We start from the raw sequence: 21,064 nt of genomic DNA, 5'->3' as shown, positions 1-21,064 counted from the left end.
ATTGGTCCACAAGGACCACACCAAGTAATCGTATTGAACTACCAAATACACCGTCCATGGACATTGATTGTGAGTCAATTTACAGGGACGAAGTAATGCTTGAAACTGCAGCTACTTTTAGTGCTTATTCTCAGATTAGCTTTTAAAACATGAGTGTGTAAAGATACGTGGAAAACAACAGTCTAAATGGAACAATATCAAACTCCATATAGAGCTTCTTATAGAAACACAAGTATAATTAAGCACAATAAAGCTGTGCTCTCCAGAAAAAATGGTTACCATCCTTAACCACTGGCTTGCTGCGTGTTTTTGTTAAGAAAATTGTGGAGCTTTTGGATGTGCTTACAAACAGCTCTAGGAAATCTGGCCCAGAACACAATTCTGCGACTTCTACCAAAATGTGTATGTGGATGTTTCTTATGGTGCAACCATCTTTTTTATATTTTATCTTTCTCATTAGGATACTTGTAACCAAATCGAGGCTGGAAATGAAATAAGTCTGGTCCCATTTTTGAGCATCAACAGCGTACCAAAACATTTTTTGGGGGAGAAGGAATGAGACAAAGTATAAGATGGCGGTAGCAATATTGGGATTTGAGAACACGCCTTAAGAGGGACTGTGCAGCATTACTGGTTGCTTTCAAATACAACCACAATTTCTTCCAATGTCTTTTCAAACAGCACAGCGAAAACAGACTTCAAATACGGAGTCCAAGTGGGTTACATGGCCGCACTTAGGCTCAACAATTTACTCAACAATAGTGTATTAATTTAGATGCGTAAAAGCCGTAACTTCGATTTCTTGCAACGTGCATTGTCCATGAATGCTGCACACTATCTTTAACCACACAGACTAACAACACTGTCCTTGACTTTATACATACGCGGGGATGAGGGAACACCACACAATGGCTACTACAACAAATGCATTGCGTACAAAATACACAGACACAGTTATAATGCTGATCACATGAAACACTGACTGCTAGCCGCATAATGAGTCGAGAAATCATTTTTACACGTTCATTATAGAAACTTGGACAATGGACATAATGTGCTATTCACAAGATAAATTTTAAATAAAAACAATAATCCGTGTTAAAAAAAATGGTTATACACAATGATGTACCCATTTAAAGGGAATGGTACGTGCACGATTACCTTTAAAGTGAATGTTTTTTGTGTACGTTTATACGTCAGAAAATAAGCTTGGAAAGTTTTCATCGCTCTCTGCTTACGATTTCAAGAACATGATACAAATATTGATACGTGGCAAAATGACCCATAAAAGGGTCAATCTGACGCAGATTTCGGCTTTAAATCCCATTTAAACCATCTTCCAGGTCAGCCTGACCCATAAGTGGGTCAAATTACCTGGAACTCGGAAACCGGGTTAAATCTGACACGGGAGCTTTGAGAGTGTTTTTATAATACATAATTGTTTTACTGAAACAACAACATTTTCCAAAATGGCTGCGGTACTATTTTCCGGTATTATTTTACCAGTAGTATTGTTCCAGTATATTGCTTCTCAAGACTCTAGCTTGAATAATAATGTTATCTTTTCTTGTTGGTACTTATCAAAATGTCTGCTCTGAGGTTGGAGTTAATATTAGTCTGGTTTCTTAGATGTTAAATGGTCGTTAAAACCCTTAAGGTAACAGGGAACCTAGCCAGACTTTGCCTGGATGTCTACTCCATCTTTAATCGACAGTTTTCTCCCATAAGGATTTTTACCGACGGGCCTTTGGCTGTTTGCATTTCACAGAAACTTCATAACATTTTCTAAATTGCCTGCCTTCTCGGCTGTTTTATTCCCTAATGCACTTATTTGAAGGTGTAGATGCAGAAACGGAACTTCATTGGGGCAGAAAGAATACTCGCCAATATTGAATTTTTTTTTTAGATTTGCGGTCGGTTTGTTTTGTGCATTCAATCATACATTTTGCATTCATTTTGATTTTTGGGCGTCTGTACGACGTGTCTGCAATCATATATTAATTATAATCAAGAAATAAATGAAAACTAATCAAATTGAAATTTCAATTTTGTTTTGAACTTTATAAAATGTCTGCTCGGAATCCGATGTTTTGTGATGACATTAAAACTAAATGAGGTCCCCCTTTTCGAAATCATGTTTCCGTTTAAATTCTAACGTCACTTGTTATGAAGAAACAATAGATTTCGTTAACCCCAATATAATTTTCTTTTGTAAATTTTGGTAAAATTTGGGGGTAGAACAAATAACCGCAAAATCAAACTATTGGTCAGCTTACTTATTTTTGGATCAGTTTATTTATTTATTTCGAAGAATTCAGACTTCTATAAAAGTCTCTAAAATAAGAGATCTTCCCAAATTTCTTGTGTACCACTCCCGTTTGCTTTTTTCAAAAGCCCAACAAACAAGAGGGGAAAAGGGAGACATGAAATTTGACTGATTCCCTTTTACGAAACTGATGTATAGTATTTCTTTAAGAGGCAACCAAAGTATGATTATGAAGGGCCAGCTAGCAGCGAGAGTGACTCAGTTTACATTTTATATGCAAATAATATGCAAAGTATAGGCTTACTATGCAAATGATATATGCACAGATAAAGAGGGAAAGGGCGATGCTTTGAGAATTATGCGGAAGCAAATGAGAACAAAGACACAATTCACAACAATACACTACAACGCTTAATTATGCACCACTCTGAAAAGCTTGATCTCAGTCAGCTGCACCAAAGTGCTTTTACACCCATCAATAGTTTGTCCACACCCCGATGGCACACCCCTGCTTTGGCAGTGGTCTTATATGGGAGTGTTTCTTGCTTGCACAATTTAAAGGTGTTTTTTTTTCTCTCGTAACGACAGTACGCTCAAATCGCATTTTCAAAACCAGTTTCCGAGTCGGCCTGAACTAGAAAAGGGTCAGACCCTCTTGGACCCGGAATCCGGTTCAAATTTGACACGGGAGGTTGTAGAGTGAAGAATTCCGATTTTCGTTTAAACAATAATACCCAAACCAGTACTTGTGAGATAATTTTACAAGACACTTCAAAAACTCCCGGATCAGAATTAACTGATCCGGATTTGATGGGGCCTGACCCATTTTTGGTCAATATGACACGGAGTCTAAGTCAAACTGACCTAAACAGAGGTCAAACTAAGGGAAAATTGATCGTGTTGACCATTTTCCGGGTCACATTGACCTAGGCATGGGTCAGGCCACCATGGGACCCGGAGCATTGGTTAATTCTGACCCGGGTGTTTTGTTTAGAGCGTAAAGCTGTCTACATATTATCCGATTGTCGGATCCTACCTGTGTAGTGACTATCCACTTAAATTTGCCACAAGTCATCCCAAAAAGGGCAGCCTAGATACGTAGAGAGAGAAAAATATATTAATAATTCAGATGAGGGGAAAAGAGGAATCAAATAGGTTTAGTACGTGGATTAGATTAGTAATTTCAAGTAGGATTGGAACTTTACACGGTGGGAGTATAATAAGTTTAATCTTCTTACAACAACAAACAGGTTATGCAATACATTATGTTCACAAGCGATTGAAATATTAGGCAAGGTTTTTCAAGTACGATGATCTCGACTTGGACAGTGTTTCAGACGGAGGTATAATAATCTAGGGGATCTAGTTTTGAACTAATATGAACTTTTTATTAGATGTTAAATTTGCATCGGGGATAAAGAATATTAATTTTGGTTTTTTTTTTTTTTTTTTTTTTTTTTTCCTATATACACCGATGTGTGTAGCACTGTATACTCAGTACTTTCCCGAGTCCTGTGAAAAAAAATCACAGGCATTTTAATATGAACTTCGTCCTTGCAGAATGAAACCAATAAACTGTCATAAAGGGTATACGCGTACTTGAGCTGGTAATTTTATGAACTTTGACCTTTCAGAGTAGAACCAATCAACTGCCTTTAAGAATTCACAACTAGCACACTGAAACCTAGTAATCTTATGAACTTTTAACTTTAAGAATATGGATTTAATCAATTGCCTTAAAGGATACACAACATAGTGCACTGGAGCTAGTAATCATTATGAACTTTGACTTTTCAGAATGAAACCCTTAAAGGATACACAACATAGCAAATTGGAGCTAGTAATCTTATGAACTTTGGACTTTAGGAATGAACCCTTAAAGGGTACATAACATAGTGCACTGGAGCTAGTAATCTTATGAACTTTGAACTTTAGGAATGAACCCTTAAAGGGCACATAACATAGTGCACTGGAGCTAGTAATCTTATGAACTTTGAACTTTAGGAATGAAAACCAATAAACTTGAGCCAGTGAAATCTGTCCTACCTGGCGTATAATTTTCATACTGTTTGCTGTGTTACAAAATGTGATCATGTTTTTAACTTCCGAGTCTTTGGCCTTGTGGAGGACTCGGATGATGGCAATCATGGTGCTGGAATCCTCGGTATCATCCAGCCGGAATAACGTCACTTCCGGTGGCTTTTGGTCGTCTGACTCCGTAGATAGGTGCAGAAACTGCTGTACATTTTTATAAGCTTTTTGGCGGGAAAGTTTTTTTGGCGGGACATGGAAAAAAGAAAAGAATTTGAATTAGTTGTTGCTGCTCATGGGGCTTGTTTTTTTGCAGGAACAATTTGCGAAATGTAGAAGATGCAGATCTTTGTCTTTGTTAGACTTGCTACAAGTTCCTGTCACTGATAGGTGCAGGAATTGTTGCACTTTTTTGTAAGCTTTTTTGGGGAAGAGAGAAAGTTTTGGAATTGTTGGTTACTGCTCATGAGGTTTAACTTTGTTTGTGGGAAAAAGCTGACAATTTATTTTGAAAATTGTTCATTTTTTTGCGGAGTGGGTAATTAAGGGTGAGTTATTAATAATGCATGGGTTATTAGTTATCCTATATAGCTTGGCGGAAATAGTTATAGTGGATATAAGGTAATTGTCTTTGTGATATTTGCAGGCCCTTATATTATAACAGCAACCACATGTTAAAGGCATTCATCTTTGCAATGCTATTCAATTAGATACGAATGATCTAACGTGCTGATTGAGAGCTTTGCTCGTTTTTCCTGAATTCCGGGGCCCTTAAACAGACCCCGGGCCCCTAGGCGTGTGTTTGATACACTCACTGTTAAGATTTTGATTTGCCATCGCACAACCAACCAGGATTTGTAAATCATAAACTACGGCTCTCATTTGTCAGCAGATCAAATGGGTGGAGCTTAATAGCTTACCGTCGTTGCTTCTGGATGTTTTTTTTGCCACAGTATGTCACATCGCGTTTTGTTTGGTAATGTGACAAGGTAGCCCATAAGTTCGTCTACTGGTGTTACGAATATTACATGTGTTACGTTTGCTATGTATTAGGTTTGTTACGTACAGTACATGTAAAACGTTTGTTAGGTATTGTAAGTATGTTACTTTGATTAACTACGTAACGTATTTACGTTTGTGTTACGTTCAAATGCTTATGGAGAAATATAGTTTGTGTACTGTGAGTTTATACCTGTCTCTGAATCGTAGAATATGCAGATCTTAGTCCATGATAGACTCCATACAAGTTCCAATGTTGCCTCGCTGAGGTATAGTAAACTAGGCCGCACGTTGACTGTAAAACTGTTGTGTTTCTCTATTGGACATTCCTCGCTCGGCACGATTATATGCGGCACATCGAAAGAGTTCGTTAACGACTGGAGGGCGAGACTAGTCTCGCAGCCTGTCGAAGACACCATTGCGACCATGGTTGAGTTTAACATTGTGCAGGCTGAGGAGAAAATATAAAGATAAATCATTATTTTGGTTGATTTATTTTTAATGTAGGCTCTTTAATGGTCAATGGTTTTGTATGCTTTGTGGCATGTCGTGGCCGAGCAGTCCAGACCCAAGCTCTGGGCCCAGTTTTATAGAGCTGCTTAAGAACAAAACATTTTAATCACCAGGATAAGGTTACCAGCCAAACTACCATGTCACATGTACAATTTGTGACTGGTATCCTTCTCATTTCTGCTTAGCAAACAATTGTTAAGCAATATTTTCTGCTTAAGCACCTCTATGAAATTGGGCCCACGTGTTGTCAGTAGCAGAGTGTGGGTTCAAATCCCGGTCGTTGCACTTGTGCCCTTGATCAAGGCTCTTGACCAATATTGCTTCATGAAGAGCTTGGAAGGTAGTGCTTTACCAGCTAGGTTCCTAGTGTATGATGCCTAAATCCTTATGGACTGTGAAGGGGGGTTATAACCCTGGTTCAGCCCCAGGAGTAGGTGGCAGCGTGTGCCTGGTGGTAGTTGAACTGGGTGGTTATTGGATTGTGATGTTAGGCGGTTAAAAGTAAATTAACACATGGAACGCTGATATTCTTTTTTTCTGCTTTATTTTCAGTATTCTTTCGGGATGATTGTGATATTCTTGTGTACTCTAAAATGAATAATAATGGTGCCATCATCGGACGTGTAGGATGGTTGAGATCGACCGTGACGTCTCTGATAACCACTGACGTCATAGAACGGAAGAAGCCAATCTTAAACCACTTATGTGTTTAAACTAAAATCGAATATAAAAACCCGAATCTGGATTGAGACCACATAATTTCAAACTTTCTCTAATCACATTACAATAAGCTTTATTTTACAGAAAAATGTACCAGACTTTGTTTACTTCTCGCCTATATTGGTTTACAACAATGGGCTGGACACAGATGGAAAGCACGGCCGCACCGTGAGAGCTCAATTGAAGGCGTTGACTTGGCACTGATCGAGCACATCCTCATGAATATGCTAATCGTTATCTCCAATGACGTCACCCCGTAGCGCTCTCTGGGCCAGTCAACTCGATAACTTCAGTCTTAGAATTGATAAAAGTGAACATGAAAAAATAGAAACGTAAAAAAAGAAAGAAAAAAGATAGAATTCTGTCATCAGCGAGATCACGTGCTCTCTCACTATTAAGGATAAGCGCTATAGGCCGATTCGTCGGCCGAGCCCTAATATTGATGCCCATACGTCCCTGCGGGGCGGAAGGGTAAAGTGACAGGAACATCGACGGGGGAGAGAAAGAACTGTAACCCCCGCCTGTTTATCGCCAGACATCACCGCTGATGTGCAAAAGAAGAAGAAGAAAGAAAAAAACAAAATTGCCGACACTGTCAGCGATTCGAAGCAAGCGAGCTGTGTGTCAAAAGGCGTTTGGATATTAAAGACGGCCCAAATGGTCGCATTGAGTTTTGCATTATGAACAGTGCATGCAATTGCATGGATATTTAGTCATTCTTTGTAGCCTGTCTTAGAATCGAGTTTACCGACTTATTTTTGACAAAATGTTGTTTAATTCTGGGCAGTTGAAAATTGTTGTAAGTGAAAAAAAGGTTTTTGAAAGTGAAAAAAATGCTTTACACTTCCCTGGAGAAGAATTCTGTTGAATCTACTTCAAGTTTCATGACGTCACGTCCCTAAAACACACAACGCTGCTATGATTTTCATTTTACAATTGCGAAGGAGGAAACTGTATAAAGGTGGTGGCCATTTATCACTTTTACCAATGTTGGACACACCCTTTAAGGAAAAAAAAATGTTTTTAAGCCAAATGGCTATGAAATTATTCATGTGCTTACCGGTATCAAACAAGTTCGAACGTAGCACAATGGTCAGCAATTTTCGACAAAACAATGCATAACTATATGTAGCCTATATATGAGTGGTTTTTGTTTACATTGATCTGTGATCCATAAAGCTGTTGAGATATCCTATCAGCCAAATTGATTAAAATGTCAGTTGCTTTAAAGAAGAAAAAAAACATTATCTTATTACAATCGTGGATCGTTTAAACCATAGCTCACAGCGTCCAGTCATTCGGTTCGTTACCGCGTGGGCCTCGCTCCGACCACCGGGGCTGAAGGGCCCTTGGGACGGCCAGCTGCGGATGTCCCGAGGACGAGGTAATCCCGGACTTTATGTTGACACCTGTACATCCCTGAGGTTTATTAATAGGCTCCTATTGAACACCTTCACTCGGTCATCTCTCCATGTCAGTTTTATATTCCCACAATCGTTGTGGTATCACATTACAAGTCAAAAGGCAGGAAAGGAGAATCTTAAGATAAATTCTAGCTCGCGCAATTTTTTTTTATGGTTAAGGAGGGTTAACAGTTTATCGATCCACGCTGGTGGGTAAATGTCTCCTCATGAGTCTATTTCTAAATTAATATTTTTGATGGTATCTCCTTATAATGTGGGTGCATCTGAAACGTGATCTGTGCTTCACCACGGGCCTATCACAGGCGCAGCTGCTTATGCAGTAGAGGATGCATATGCAAATCTTAGCTAAGAAAACCAGGAAATATAATTCATGCCTAACACAACCATGAATATCATTATTTAGTGGACACTATTGGTAATTACTCAAAGTAATTTTTAGCATAAAAACTTATTTGTAAGCGAGTAGTGGCGAGCTGTTGATAGTATAAAACATTGTGAGAAACTGCTCCCTCTGAAGTAACGTAGTTTTAGAAAAAGAAGTTATTTTAGCTTGAAAGCTAACAACTTCGTGTGACAAGGGTGTTTTTTCTTTCGTTATTGTCTCGCAACTTCGACGACCAATATTGAGCTAAAATTTGCACAGGTTTGTTATTTTATGCATAATTATTTTGAGAATTGAGATACACCAAGTGAGAAGACTGGTCTTTGACGACAGTGTCCACAGTATCTTTAAGTTGGGGATGTAGTACTTTCTGCTCTGCCAGTCTTGCTTCTAATGGATGATTCCCATGCCTACATCCTCAGGACTGTAAAGAAGGGTAACCCTGTTTCAGCCCTAGGAGTAGGTGGCTGCAGCCCCTGTGGAAACAATATACTGTAGCCCGTACTTTGAAGTGGCCTTAACATATCAGACCTTGTGTGTCTAGCGACTTGCATTGAAATAAACAAAATATATAAAAAATCGGTTGGTAAGCTTTGCCTTTCTTCGTCTTCTTCAGCTTTTCAATTGTATATATTTTTTTGTTATTCAAGGCCGAGGATTTTCCTTGATCGAGCACTTTATTTTTTTTAGAACTTGCGGAAAGCCTGCAAGTTTGCTAAACCATTAATGTGCCGTGTGAACATGACTGCTCAGGGGGGCATTAGTGCACTTTCTTATATTTGCACATAGACTCCCAAATCCGACAGACGTTGATAAGTGTCTTACAGAGGTTCTTGTTTTGGGAGAACAACCTTGCGACCTTTAGAAGGTCGAGGGTTCGGATCCATTAAGGTATCATCGGATGGAATTCCCACACGCTAGGCTGTTTATAGGTGACGGAAATACCTAAGGTCAGTTATGGCATAGTACAGGCTCCTGGCTATCTCTACCCTCGTAGTTAGTTTATGGAAAATGCAGTCAAGATAATGTTTTTGCTGGTTGCAGATTTGATTTGGTTTGGTGCCTAATGACCATAGAAGTAATGACATAAGCAAACTTGGAATTAGAGAAAAATCAAATTGACCCATTTAGGATTTAGCACATGCTTTTTTTTCTTTGGAAACTGATATTTGCTTTTCTCTGTCTTGATAATGACCACTGCCACACATTTTTATAAAGGAAATATCTGGAAATCGTGTACTTCATTTCTGCATTGTGCTTTACGTGTTGTCATGCGGTCTACCCGGTGAATTGAGTGATGCATAACTAAAATACATTCGTATAATTCCTATATTTGAAAGAGAGAAAAGAATTGCATGTCTTGAGATTTCTGAACCCATTGTACAAAGAGTCCTTACATAGCTTACCCCGTAAAACAAAATTGAAATTGTGATTACTTTTGCACCTGTCTTTATTTCTTCATCAACCTTACTTGTTGTCATAGAGTTTACTCGGTGAATAGAGTTGTACATGATTAAATGACAATATTGTACAATTCATATATAAACATAGACGGGAAAATATTGCATGTCTTAGGATTTTTAAACCCATTGAACAACGAGTGCTTACTTTATAACTAACCCCTAAGAAAAATATATTTTGAACTCGTGATTACTTTTGCACTGTCTTTAGTTCTGCGATTCCCCATGCTACCCAATAAATAGAGTTCATGCACAGTTAAAACAGTAATTGTTTATATCTAGTGAAGAGAGTTTATGAATAATTAAAACACAGTTGTAAAATTCCTGGTTATTTTCATTCACCAAAAACATATTGCATGTCTTGGGATTTTTGAAGTCATTGGACAACGATTCCTATCTTAGTCTTAGCTTTTTAACCTCACAGAAAAAAACTCACAAAATCAGACGCCAAACTCCCAGGAGACATGCTCGATCAATAATTGCGATACAAGAATTCGGGAATTGTCTTCCGCTCGACTTGGTGTGTGTTGCTGCGATTTTATCGCCTGATTAGCGACGCAATTGACCCATTTAACTTCATCAGGATTCACGCTAGCCGTCCCTCCCTCTCCCGGTCCACGGCAAAAAAAAAAAAAAAAAAAAAAAAAAAAGCTACCAGGGTCCTTCTTTATATGCCGTAGTTTTTTAAGCCAATCAATAGAAATGAAATAACGTATGTAATTAGGTTAAAGGATAAACATTACTTTGAATCTTGCACCGTGATCGGTACTTAAAGACTATTCTCTTTTTGCTCGCAAAAAAACCTCACGACCGCCAAGCTATCGATTTTTTTAGAAGTTGTTTTTACTGCCTTTAATAAAAATTCATGAAAACAATGCAGCTCGCCCAAAGGCCATGACCGGTCTTAGTTTAATTGGGCCAGGCAGCAGAGACTCTTGATATTGTCTTGTGATGCCCAGATCCATTTATAGTATAATTTAAATGCCCACCTCTGAAGTCCACAGTGTCAAAACAACAATCTTACAATGAATTTCTGTTTTAGGATGATCAGTATTAAATTAGATGGTTATATTGGTGTTTTTCTTGAAAAGCATCTGTCAAAACATGATGAAAATATCATTATTGTAGTTGAAGATGAATTCTGGAAATAGGTTGTAGTTGTATGTCCAGCTTATTTTCCTCGGATATATGTATATTATTTCTTGACACTTTTGTTGTTGCTATCGAGATGAGTGTGGGTGCTCTTTAACGGATTGATTTGAATCGGGGAATGAAAGTTGAATTGCTTTCTGGAAACCTCGGGGGAAACTAAAGGAACGCTATAAATGCATTGTGGATTGGATTGGGGTTGTATTAGATTCTGAATGGGGGCCGTTGGTCTCGACGTTTCGATCACACTGCTCTGATTGTATTCATTATTTCCATAATATAATTTGAGCCAACGCATGCATATAGCACACTCTTAAACAAACTGTTGTATTAGTATCTGAATGGGGCCATTGGGCTCGACGTTTCGATCACACTGCTCTAATGGTCTTCATTTTATACTATGTAGCAGCTGCAGTATTAGTTTCTGAATGGGGGCCGTTGGTCTGGACGTTTCGATCACACTGCTAGGATGGTATTCAGTCTATAATATAATTTGAGCCAATGCACGCATATAAGGACACTCTGCAACTAGCAAGAAGCTGTAGTTGTATAGTAGTAACAATTGTGTTAGCTTCTGAATGGGGGTCGTTGCACTGGACGTTTCGATTACACTGTTCGGATGATCTTCATTGCATAAGATGTTTTGAGCCAATGCATACATAGGGCAGACACTCTGCAGCAACCAAGATAGCTGCAACTCAGCAGATATTATTTCAAAGCTAGTCGTTTTTGAAATGATATCGGCACAGAAGACCATCACCATTATATCCAGGTAGACATTTTACCATTATCGAGTTGGTATCATTTTACAATATCATTTACAGATTGGAAATATTAAACTGCCCACGCCCCCCTCCACTTCTTTGGAAGAGCACACTAACCGGTCGAGTTGTTTTATTCAATAGTACGTCGAACATGATGAGTGGTTGATTGGGGAGGTGGGGGGGGGGGCATAGACGTCAAGTTAGATAATAGGAGTCAGTCCCCTTTAAGGGGTCATATCTTACTGTTTTTTTTTTTTATAGATTTCATCAATCTACTATGGTGGCCTTGGGCCTCCCATATTTCTTCTCGTTTCCTATAACATTTTTCCCTATTGTTGGCGCTAATTGTGCTGTCGAATGAGTATAAATAAATAAATAAAAATGCTGGAGGGTGTAATTTTGCCTTTAAAGTTGTTACTCTTAATTTTTTTTTTCTTTTTTTTTCACCATGTGACCAAAAGTTCAAATTGTATGCCATAAAATTTACAAGAAAAAACACCCACCAAAGTCTGAAAAGACAAGCATGAATTTTGTTTGCACACGCAATCATTCATTCATTCATTCATTTTACACGCATTCATTGTATTTCTAGAGACAGATAGTTTGCTACGATATTTGAAAAATTGTTGGACACATGCACTGGTAGCCAATTTCGAAAAATACCCTTCCTCGTGGCATACTCCGACTGTGTGCAAATTCCACCCTTGTGTCATCGAAGGCACATCTTCCCATATTCCCCCATCTGCCCCATCCCTGTCTTAGAAAAAAACACCTCAATGGACGAGCTGTTATTTGACAATTCGTCACAAATTTTACGCAAGCGCAATTCCAGGTTCTTGGTTTTTGTCTTTTTTGTCTCTCAACTAAAGAAACTAGACGACTTTTGTGTCTATAACTTTGTAAATATCGGTAGATCCGTTCAACCAGAGGTTGTTTTCTATTCGATTGTTCATGTTTTTGGTCCTTCGTAAAATGTTGCTGACGAATTTCTCAAAAGCACGACAATTTAATTTTGCAAAAATGCATGTTTTGTGTGTGTTGAACATTAAAGTGCTTCGGAATTTCCTGTAATAAAGTCATTTTTTACCAATACGCTGCAAAGCACCAAACAGCTTTCCCCCAGTAGTCCAGAGCAATGGTTAGCTTTTCCTAAACTTAATCAAAAGTTTCCTCAGCAATTATCCAACACCCCAAGGGTTCGCCGTGTTGGAACACCCGTAGCTACGTCACAGAGCGATCACAATAACCTCTCAAAAGAACTAGACCACACAGCCGGGGGGTTGAGTCAGTCTTAAGCTCTATCCTCGTCCCCAACGGCATTCCGTGCCCTGTCGACCCCTGGCCTAATTTATGCATTGCTATCACTCGTTGATAATCATACACCAACAAATAAGCAGGTCACTTGAGTTAAACCCGCACAACTGCACCTTTAAGCTTCTTCATATAAAACATAGCACCGCCATTGGACTCAATTTTGATTTTCAGCCCAACCCGGTCCATTCCAGGTGTCCGATATTACACTTTCCACCCCTCGTATCCCGAGCCGTTTTCCAGCCGTTATAATTCAGACGGACGCTTCGGTAAAAGCTGTCAAAAAGGTTTACGCCTGAATGGAGACTAGCGAGAGTAATCGCTCGTTTAGCTTGAATAAGTAACTTCAAATTAGATTTCTGGATTCGAAAATTGACATGACGGGTATAAAGTGCAATATGTGTCATGCCGTAGTGTCAGGAGCGAGGCCAATGTCATACCCAGCATAGCAGCCTGCTGGTTAGAACACCCCCTATCCCACTCCCCCCCCCTGCTTAAAGCCATTATACACTTTCGGTAAACAGTATTGTCCAAGTCCCACACTTCGTGTATCACAACTTATATATAAAACAACAAACCTGTGAAAATTTAGGCTCAATCGGTCATCGGAGTCGGGAGAAAATAACGGGAAAACCCACTCTTGTTTCCGCGCGTTTCGCCGTGTCATGACATTGTGTTTAAAATAAATCCGTAATTCTCGCTAACGAGAATTTATATTGTTTTACCGTTTTCTCAAAAAGTAAAGCATTTCATGGACTAATATTTCAAGAGAAGTCTTTTACCATTACCTTCTGTAAAACCTGTAAATTATTTGTAAATCTGTGAACTTTTTTTCTTTCTTTTCTGTACCGAACGGGTCCAATGGCTTTAACACGTAACTAAATCATACAAAGATGTACAGTCAGGGTCTGGTTCCATAACCTCATGTCATATTGGTGCTTATGCAGAAAATGTTGCTCAGAAATAAGCAAATAAGAAATTAGGATGATACCAGTCACAAATTGTACACACGATACAGTAGTTAATTAGACGGTGGCCTTATTGTGGTGAGCATCATTTGCTTTGCCCACAGCTACTTTTTTTATGCTGTGAAATTGGGCCTAGGATTGTGACACGCAGTTCTTAAAAACTGCACTTCATCCCACCTGACGTGCGTATACAAAATATCAAATAGCTCTTTTTTTTACGTCAAATAAATATGTTTGAGAACTATTTAAAATAGTACCGTGTGGCGATATTGCGCAATGTCTAAAAAACATCCCGTACCAAAAAACTCTTATTACCGATGATAGAATCTAAAAAATCACGGGTCAGATTTGACTCGGATTTCGGTCTGGGTTTGGCCTGAACCATTTCTGGGTCAGCATGACCCTAAATCTGTTTCAAAGTGACCCCAAAATAGGTCAAACTTACGCAGAATCCGGTAGTTTTAGTTTTCTGTAAAGTACAAGATAAATAAAACAAAATACTACTCAAACAGAACCCTCGCCCCATCAGGTGCACTATCCCCCTCCCCACACACACAGCTTGTTTAGAACTGTACTTGATAGTTACATATATAGCTTACTTGTGGTACAGATGGTAATTTGGCATCCTGCGAAGTTATTTCTTCTAAAATACGGCTATACGGGTGGTACCCGCTGTCACCTCGCTAAGCGTGGACGGATTCTACGTTCTTATGAATCAAAATATCGTGATATTTTGATGTTGTATCTCAGCCGTTATAGCTGACATGTTCATAAGTGACCTGTATTGTATCTGACGTGTCTCAGCCTAGCGTAAAAGAGTCCCGGACTCGAACTATGGTGTTTCTGATCAGCGGTGTGTGAGTTCGAGTTCCAGTTGTGACACCTGTGTCCTTAACTAATGCACTTAAGCACGATGCTTCGTCCTTCGGATGGGACGTAAAGGCGTTGGTCCCGTGTGTTGTGTAATGCACGTAAAAGAACCCATGTGCACTTATTATGAAGAGAAGGGCGGTTCGCCCTGGTGTTCCTGGTTTGGCTGGTTTGCCGCTGCACTTTGTAAAACCTTTACTTGGTGCTATGTAAATGGAATAGGTCTTATAATTCAAAACGTAAACCCACATCTTGCAGGAAAATACTGAATATGAAAGCACAATGTGCGCCACCAAGTGACGGATACGAGCGCTTATAAGAAGCCGTTATTGATACCTTTGCCACTTAATCATTATCATAATTACTTTGACAGACAACAATTTACAAACCGTTTCTTTGAAAGGTAGTTAAAAAACGACTTGTTGTTGTTGTTGTTTGTGATGAGCAACAACGATTTTACCAGCTGAGAATTCACACATGTGACTTTTCTTTTATCTTTCTAGATACTTTTGCCACTAAAACATCACCACGTTGACACACACCAATCTATAACCATACCGTTGAATATGTGTTTGATTTTTGTTGTTGTTTGTGATGAGCACGATTTACCAACTGAGCTTTCACACTCTTGCTTAAACATTGTTGTTGTTTGTGAGCTATATAAAAGTCGTAGGTGTCGCAGGAAAATACTGAATGTTGAAGTGCCATGAACGTTACTGATTGACGGATATGAGCACTTACAAGAAGCCAGTAAATTTCTTTTGATTTTTTTCCACCAAGTCATCATTACGTTGACAAACACCAACCTATCACACAGTCTTTGAATGGTGTGTTTGTACAATGACAATTTTTGTAGTTCGTGATGAACAACAACGATTTACACATTTGACTTTTAGTATAATTTCTGGAATAATGTTGCCACTTCATCAGAGTATATGGAATAAACGTCATTATTACGTTGACACACACCAATCATTAAACCCACCTTTAGAAGGGTGTGTTTGAAAACGACTATTTTTGTTGTTTGTGATGAGCAACACAATTTACCAGCTGAGCTTTCACACTTTTTGCACCTTGCCTTTAACGATAGTTCCGGAAGCTCCGCTCGATCGATGCCCGGATGGTGGTGGGGATAATAACGATTGTGTCACCGTATGTGATTATAATTTATAAGTGCGTCAATCACTGCAAAGTCCGAGTCCGGGAGTCCGGGAACCGACCACCTTTAGTCACCGGATCGATCGGCTTTCAATTCCGTATCGCTTCGTCATCTTTGGTGTCGAGCTGTCTCCATTTATATCTAAGGACAATGTCTTGTTAATGTGTTCAGTTGAACTTCTTGCGGACATTGGTTTTTGAGAGCTGGGATTTTGATATCAATTGTAATGCACGTTATTGTTGGTATAGCTGTTGCGGCTGTTGTGCCAACTCGTCATGAATCAAGATGCACATAATCATATGCGTACTGTTCTCTTATATTGTAGAAGATTTACGGTTGAACTCGCAGACATTGATTTTGGGTAGTTAAAGTTCGGTATCAGTATAACGTGCGCCGTTTGGCAAAGCTGAGATGATATGGTTCTGAAAGAATAACCAATTGTTTTACATCTCGTTCCTGGTGTTGATTTCACAAAGAGTTGGGAATCGTCTTATCTCGAGTTAGGACGAGTAACCCGTCCTAACGTAGGATTAATCTCAAGGTCCGCATGCTACAGTGCAGGGTTGGGACTCGTCCTAAGTCCTAAGATTAGTCTTAAGTTAGGAAGAGTTTGGTGACATCGACGGCTGGTGTGTTATAATGTTTACTAAACTGTTCTGTTGGGTGTCGCCTGGGAGCTCTATCAATAGAGATCCCACCATTGGTAATACTTGCAAGACAGTTGCATGTTTTAATTAACCAAAGAAACGATGATACGATTGGCAGCGTTCAGAGCTGTGTATTGGGAGAGTTGCGAAATATAGGGACCAGTTGTTCTGTGGTCACGTGGTTGCCGACGCCTTTTCGAAATGATGTTGTTATCAATGGAGATAACACACCATTGGTAATACTTGCAACACTGTTGCGTGTTGTACTTTTAATTAACCAAGAAACCGTGATACGATTGGCAGCGTTCAGAGCTGTACTGTATTGGGAGAGTTGCGAATATAGGGACCAGTTGTTCTGTGGTCACGTGGTTGGCGACGCCTTTTCGGACCAAATGCAGCACCTTCCAATTGGCAGAATAGTCTGACACCCTTTATTCGCCAATGCGTTTTGGGGTTCACAAAATGTCTTCCAATCGCAAAAGGTCGCAACTCTCTCACTGGTAGCATTCACCCAGGTGTGGGCACCTTGTGCAATGAAGTCTTCACGCGACGACTGTTTAATGAAGCATTTTGGTTATTTACTCTCGCCAAGGCAGTCAAGTGGTGTGAACAAACTCGACGGCAATTTATTGCAGAATGAAGTGGACATAAATCCTGCTGACTTCACGTTGCTGTTGCAACTGAATCATTGAACTGAATTGGCTTGAGTTATGTACTGTTTCTTCATAGAAACCTCGAGCATCGATTATTGCTATAAGCCATTTTGAGATATGGTGGACACTTAGGTTTGGGTAAATCTGTCTGTATATACCCAAACCAACAATGCACTCCTATAGTGGCCGCCATACCTCAACAACAATAGTTTTTTTGTTTCATTATTTGTGGACTTATAAAAAAAAAAATGGTAATGGTTTAATTATAAATAAGTAAAACCTAAATAATATTTGGTTGATGTTTTAGTTATTCCCCCCCCCCCCCGGTAGAGAGGCTGTGCTGATTATGCCTATATATCATGTCATGTGGAATGATTATCTTTCAAGGTAACAATCAAATAGTAAAAGTTTGCAGATATTTATAAATCGCACATTTGATATAGATTACTCATGGTGCTACAGCAATAAATATACATGTACAATCAAATGACCAGCAATAGTGTACGATGATTTATAAAAAATAGAAAAACCGAGGTGAAGTGGTCCTTTCTCACCAAAAACCACGCCAACCTTTCCCGCCAAAATCCAATAACTGGACCCCTCTCTCTCTCACTCGTAAGGAATCATTTCCTAGCATTTACTTCTGTTTCCAGTGCATATTTATAATTCATTCACCCACATTAGCATTTCCGGACTTTAACTACCGCGAAAGTGTATTCCCTGCCTTTAAAAAAACGTAACGCCCAGGCTAAGCAGCTGCAAGAAAATTGGAGCAAATTCGCTCGTGATACGCGCTCATCCGCGAGAGGGGATGTGTAAAAGTTGTCCCCATAATTGAATTTAACCCACAGGTGTGTTAGTATTACCCGATCGCCCCTAGTTACTCGAATCCGAAGTGATGTGTTCGTTTGTCACCAAAAGCGCGCCAACATTTCCCGCCAAGATTTTGGCGCTTTTTTTCTTCTATTTCTTGTTTCATGTATTAGAGCGGTGTGCTTATAATTATGATATGGAACGGATCGTGAGGCTGTGGCCAGATCAAGGATTGACTCTTAATAAGGTTGATTTCATTACAGTCCGGATGCCGGTCTTCTGGGGTTTCTATATAAGATGGGGGGGGGGGGTGGCTACCAATCACACCTTTCTTGGAACGGACAACCTCCCGGCAAACGGACTTTGTATTGACTCAGATCGACACACGAAACGGTTCGTTATTGGTAACTGAGCTTTATAGTCGGGGGTTATCCGTACTGGATCGCCCCAATAAACAGTAACACATCTACAAGTTATTGTTAAAGGCATTGGACACATTTGGTAACTTAAAGGAACGTTAAAGAATCGGCAAAAAAAAATCGCAAGATCACAGATTTACATAAAACTTACACGGTCTAATGATGATGGTAGTTGAAAACATCACTTGAAATATATCTGTATGAAATTGAGCGTTTTATTCATTTTTGTTTTGTGCATCGATGCAATGCCAAAAAAAATGAAAAAATTGTAATCGGTTTTTCACTATTCTCTCGTGACCCAGATGGCCGTTCGATCTCGAACTTCTACAGGTTTGTCAGTTGTATATGTTGGATTACATAAAGTGCTTACACTGCCAGCAACTTTTTTACTAGCAAAACCAATTCTGTAATAACACAGCATAAAATAGCAAATACTATGTGAACATTTGGACTCCACTTAGTCATCAAAGTTGCAAGAAAATAATGAAAAAAAAAACACCCTTGTTGAACAAGATTGTGTGCTTTCAGATGCATACTAATGGGCTCCAGGCCTAAGTCTTTTCTTATTGAGTGGGAAATTAACCCCCCTTTCTCAAAAAACTATTTCTTACAATGTTTTTTTTTATATTATCATATCTCGCTATTGTTCGTTAACAAGTAAGTTTTTATGCTAACAATAATTTTGAGTAATTACCAATAGTGTCTAGTCCCTTTAACATTTTGGGCCGTATGTCAGAGTAAACCGACCGTTGGCTGTGACCGTTGGCTGCAGATGCTATGGTTAAATGATACTGGTCGTACCCACACCCGAAGTTACAAATTCGAACTCCAGTCTGTGCCTGTCATTAGCGGGTCGCCTTTCTCTTTAGGTATACATGTTGCCGTTTAACTTATTAATTGAAATACTTTGGGTGACACATAGCGTTTGCCCATCTCGTACTGTATTTATAAGTTCTTGAAAGAGCAGATGTCGACTAAGTGTAATGGTGATTTTGTTACTATTGAATAATAACGCTTCTCAAATTCAAATTATTTTAAGCAAAATGATTCCCAAATGCTTTTAAAGCCATTATACACTTTCGGTAAACAGTATTGTCCAAGTCCCACACTTCGTGTATCACAGTTATATATAAAATAACAAACCTGTGAAAATTTAGGTTCAATCGGTCATCGGAGTCGGGAGAAAATAACGGGAAAACCCACTCTTGTTTCCGCACGTTTCGCCGTGTCATGACATGTGTTTAAAACAAATCCGTAATTCTCGCTATCGAGAATTTACATTGTTTTAATTCTTTTCTCAAGAAAGTAACGCGTTCCATGGAACAATATTTCAGGAGAAGTCTTTCACCATTACCTTCTGTAAACCCTGTAAATTATTTGTAAATCGGTGGACTTTTTTTTCTGTACCGAAAGTGTATAATGGCTTTAACCAAGTAAGTGATTACAAACTTTCTAAACATCCAAATGCACGCGCCCTTTAAGATTAAAAATGATAATTTCAAACTTGACCACCATAATATTTACCGCATGCTAAATAAAGATGAACCCACGCCAGACTTTAGACGACATGTCGCATCCATGCATAATACCTGATGGAAATTATCCACGTATACATTTTCAAAAGTCAGTTGAAATGCAGCACTTCCTCCCCTAAAGTGAACATTGACATTGAAAGAGGCTCTAATTTCAAATTCGAAAGATTTGCAAAACTGCCTGAGGGGTATTCGGGATGGTGAGGTTTCGTGGGATTTTTAACAGACGTTATTATTGGGCGCACGAATACCAGGTAATTATTCAAATAGCCCAGAGCGCGGAAGGATACAGAGCAGGCAGCTGGCGTGATGGCCCTTTCAGAGAGAGGAGAGAGTGTGTTTGTTAGAGGGGAAAAAACCCACCTTTGACTCAACAATTCCAGAAGTCTGCGACTTGTTTTCAAATCACCTTCTGGTTGTTGACTTAAGTTTGTCTAACGCAGGGCTCTTATGTACATATGCATTCATTGCAGTTGAATGGAAAAAGGAAATGTATTATTAGACCATTGATTATCATAACTCTTTCTCTCTCTTTCAGACGTAAACAAGATTGTTCCCCCCATCAGCGTTTACAATCACTGGAATATATATAGAAATTGATCGGTTTGCTGTCGGCAGCGGCGTTTTATCATCGCATGTGGCGTGTGATTGTGATCAAAATTGATCAAGAGGGTGTTTTATCACGTATCTGATGCAACGACCTCTGTGTGTCACATCCCCTGACTACCAACACGTGCCCGTGCACGTTATTCGGGGTTTACGTCATAGTGGCCAGACTCGAGCCCCCGTAACGTGCGCAATTGTTTGATAGTAGAGCGCAACTGCGTGGAATCTCATTTCGCAATCTTTCAGATTAAGGTCCCGAGTTAAGAAAGTGTAGATTAAATTCCGAATGTGCCATTAGCGAAAAATTATGACCTTATATGTCGTGTACATTTTACAAAAGAAGCCGATGTTTTTTAGGGGAAAACTATGAACAGAGTT

The 21,064-nt window shown here is 39.2% G+C and overlaps 1 protein-coding gene across 1 annotated transcript in view; it reads right to left on the bottom strand.

The window, feature by feature from the left end:
- The window catches only part of LOC139939185 (glutamate receptor ionotropic, kainate 2-like), a 104,256-nt gene that overhangs the window by 16,488 nt on the left and 66,704 nt on the right, over positions 1-21,064 (bottom strand). The window contains exons 3-5 of the mRNA XM_071934960.1: positions 5,490-5,747; positions 4,313-4,521; positions 3,303-3,356 (exon numbers count right to left, since the gene is read on the bottom strand). Of these exons, the coding sequence (XP_071791061.1) occupies positions 3,303-3,356; positions 4,313-4,521; positions 5,490-5,747 (521 nt within the window). The remainder of the gene's footprint in view (positions 1-3,302; positions 3,357-4,312; positions 4,522-5,489; positions 5,748-21,064) is intronic.

Source organism: Asterias amurensis, chromosome 6 (assembly GCF_032118995.1).
Source record: "Asterias amurensis chromosome 6, ASM3211899v1".
Classification (NCBI taxonomy): domain Eukaryota; kingdom Metazoa; phylum Echinodermata; class Asteroidea; order Forcipulatida; family Asteriidae; genus Asterias; species Asterias amurensis.
This window is presented reverse-complemented; position numbering and strand designations above follow the sequence as displayed.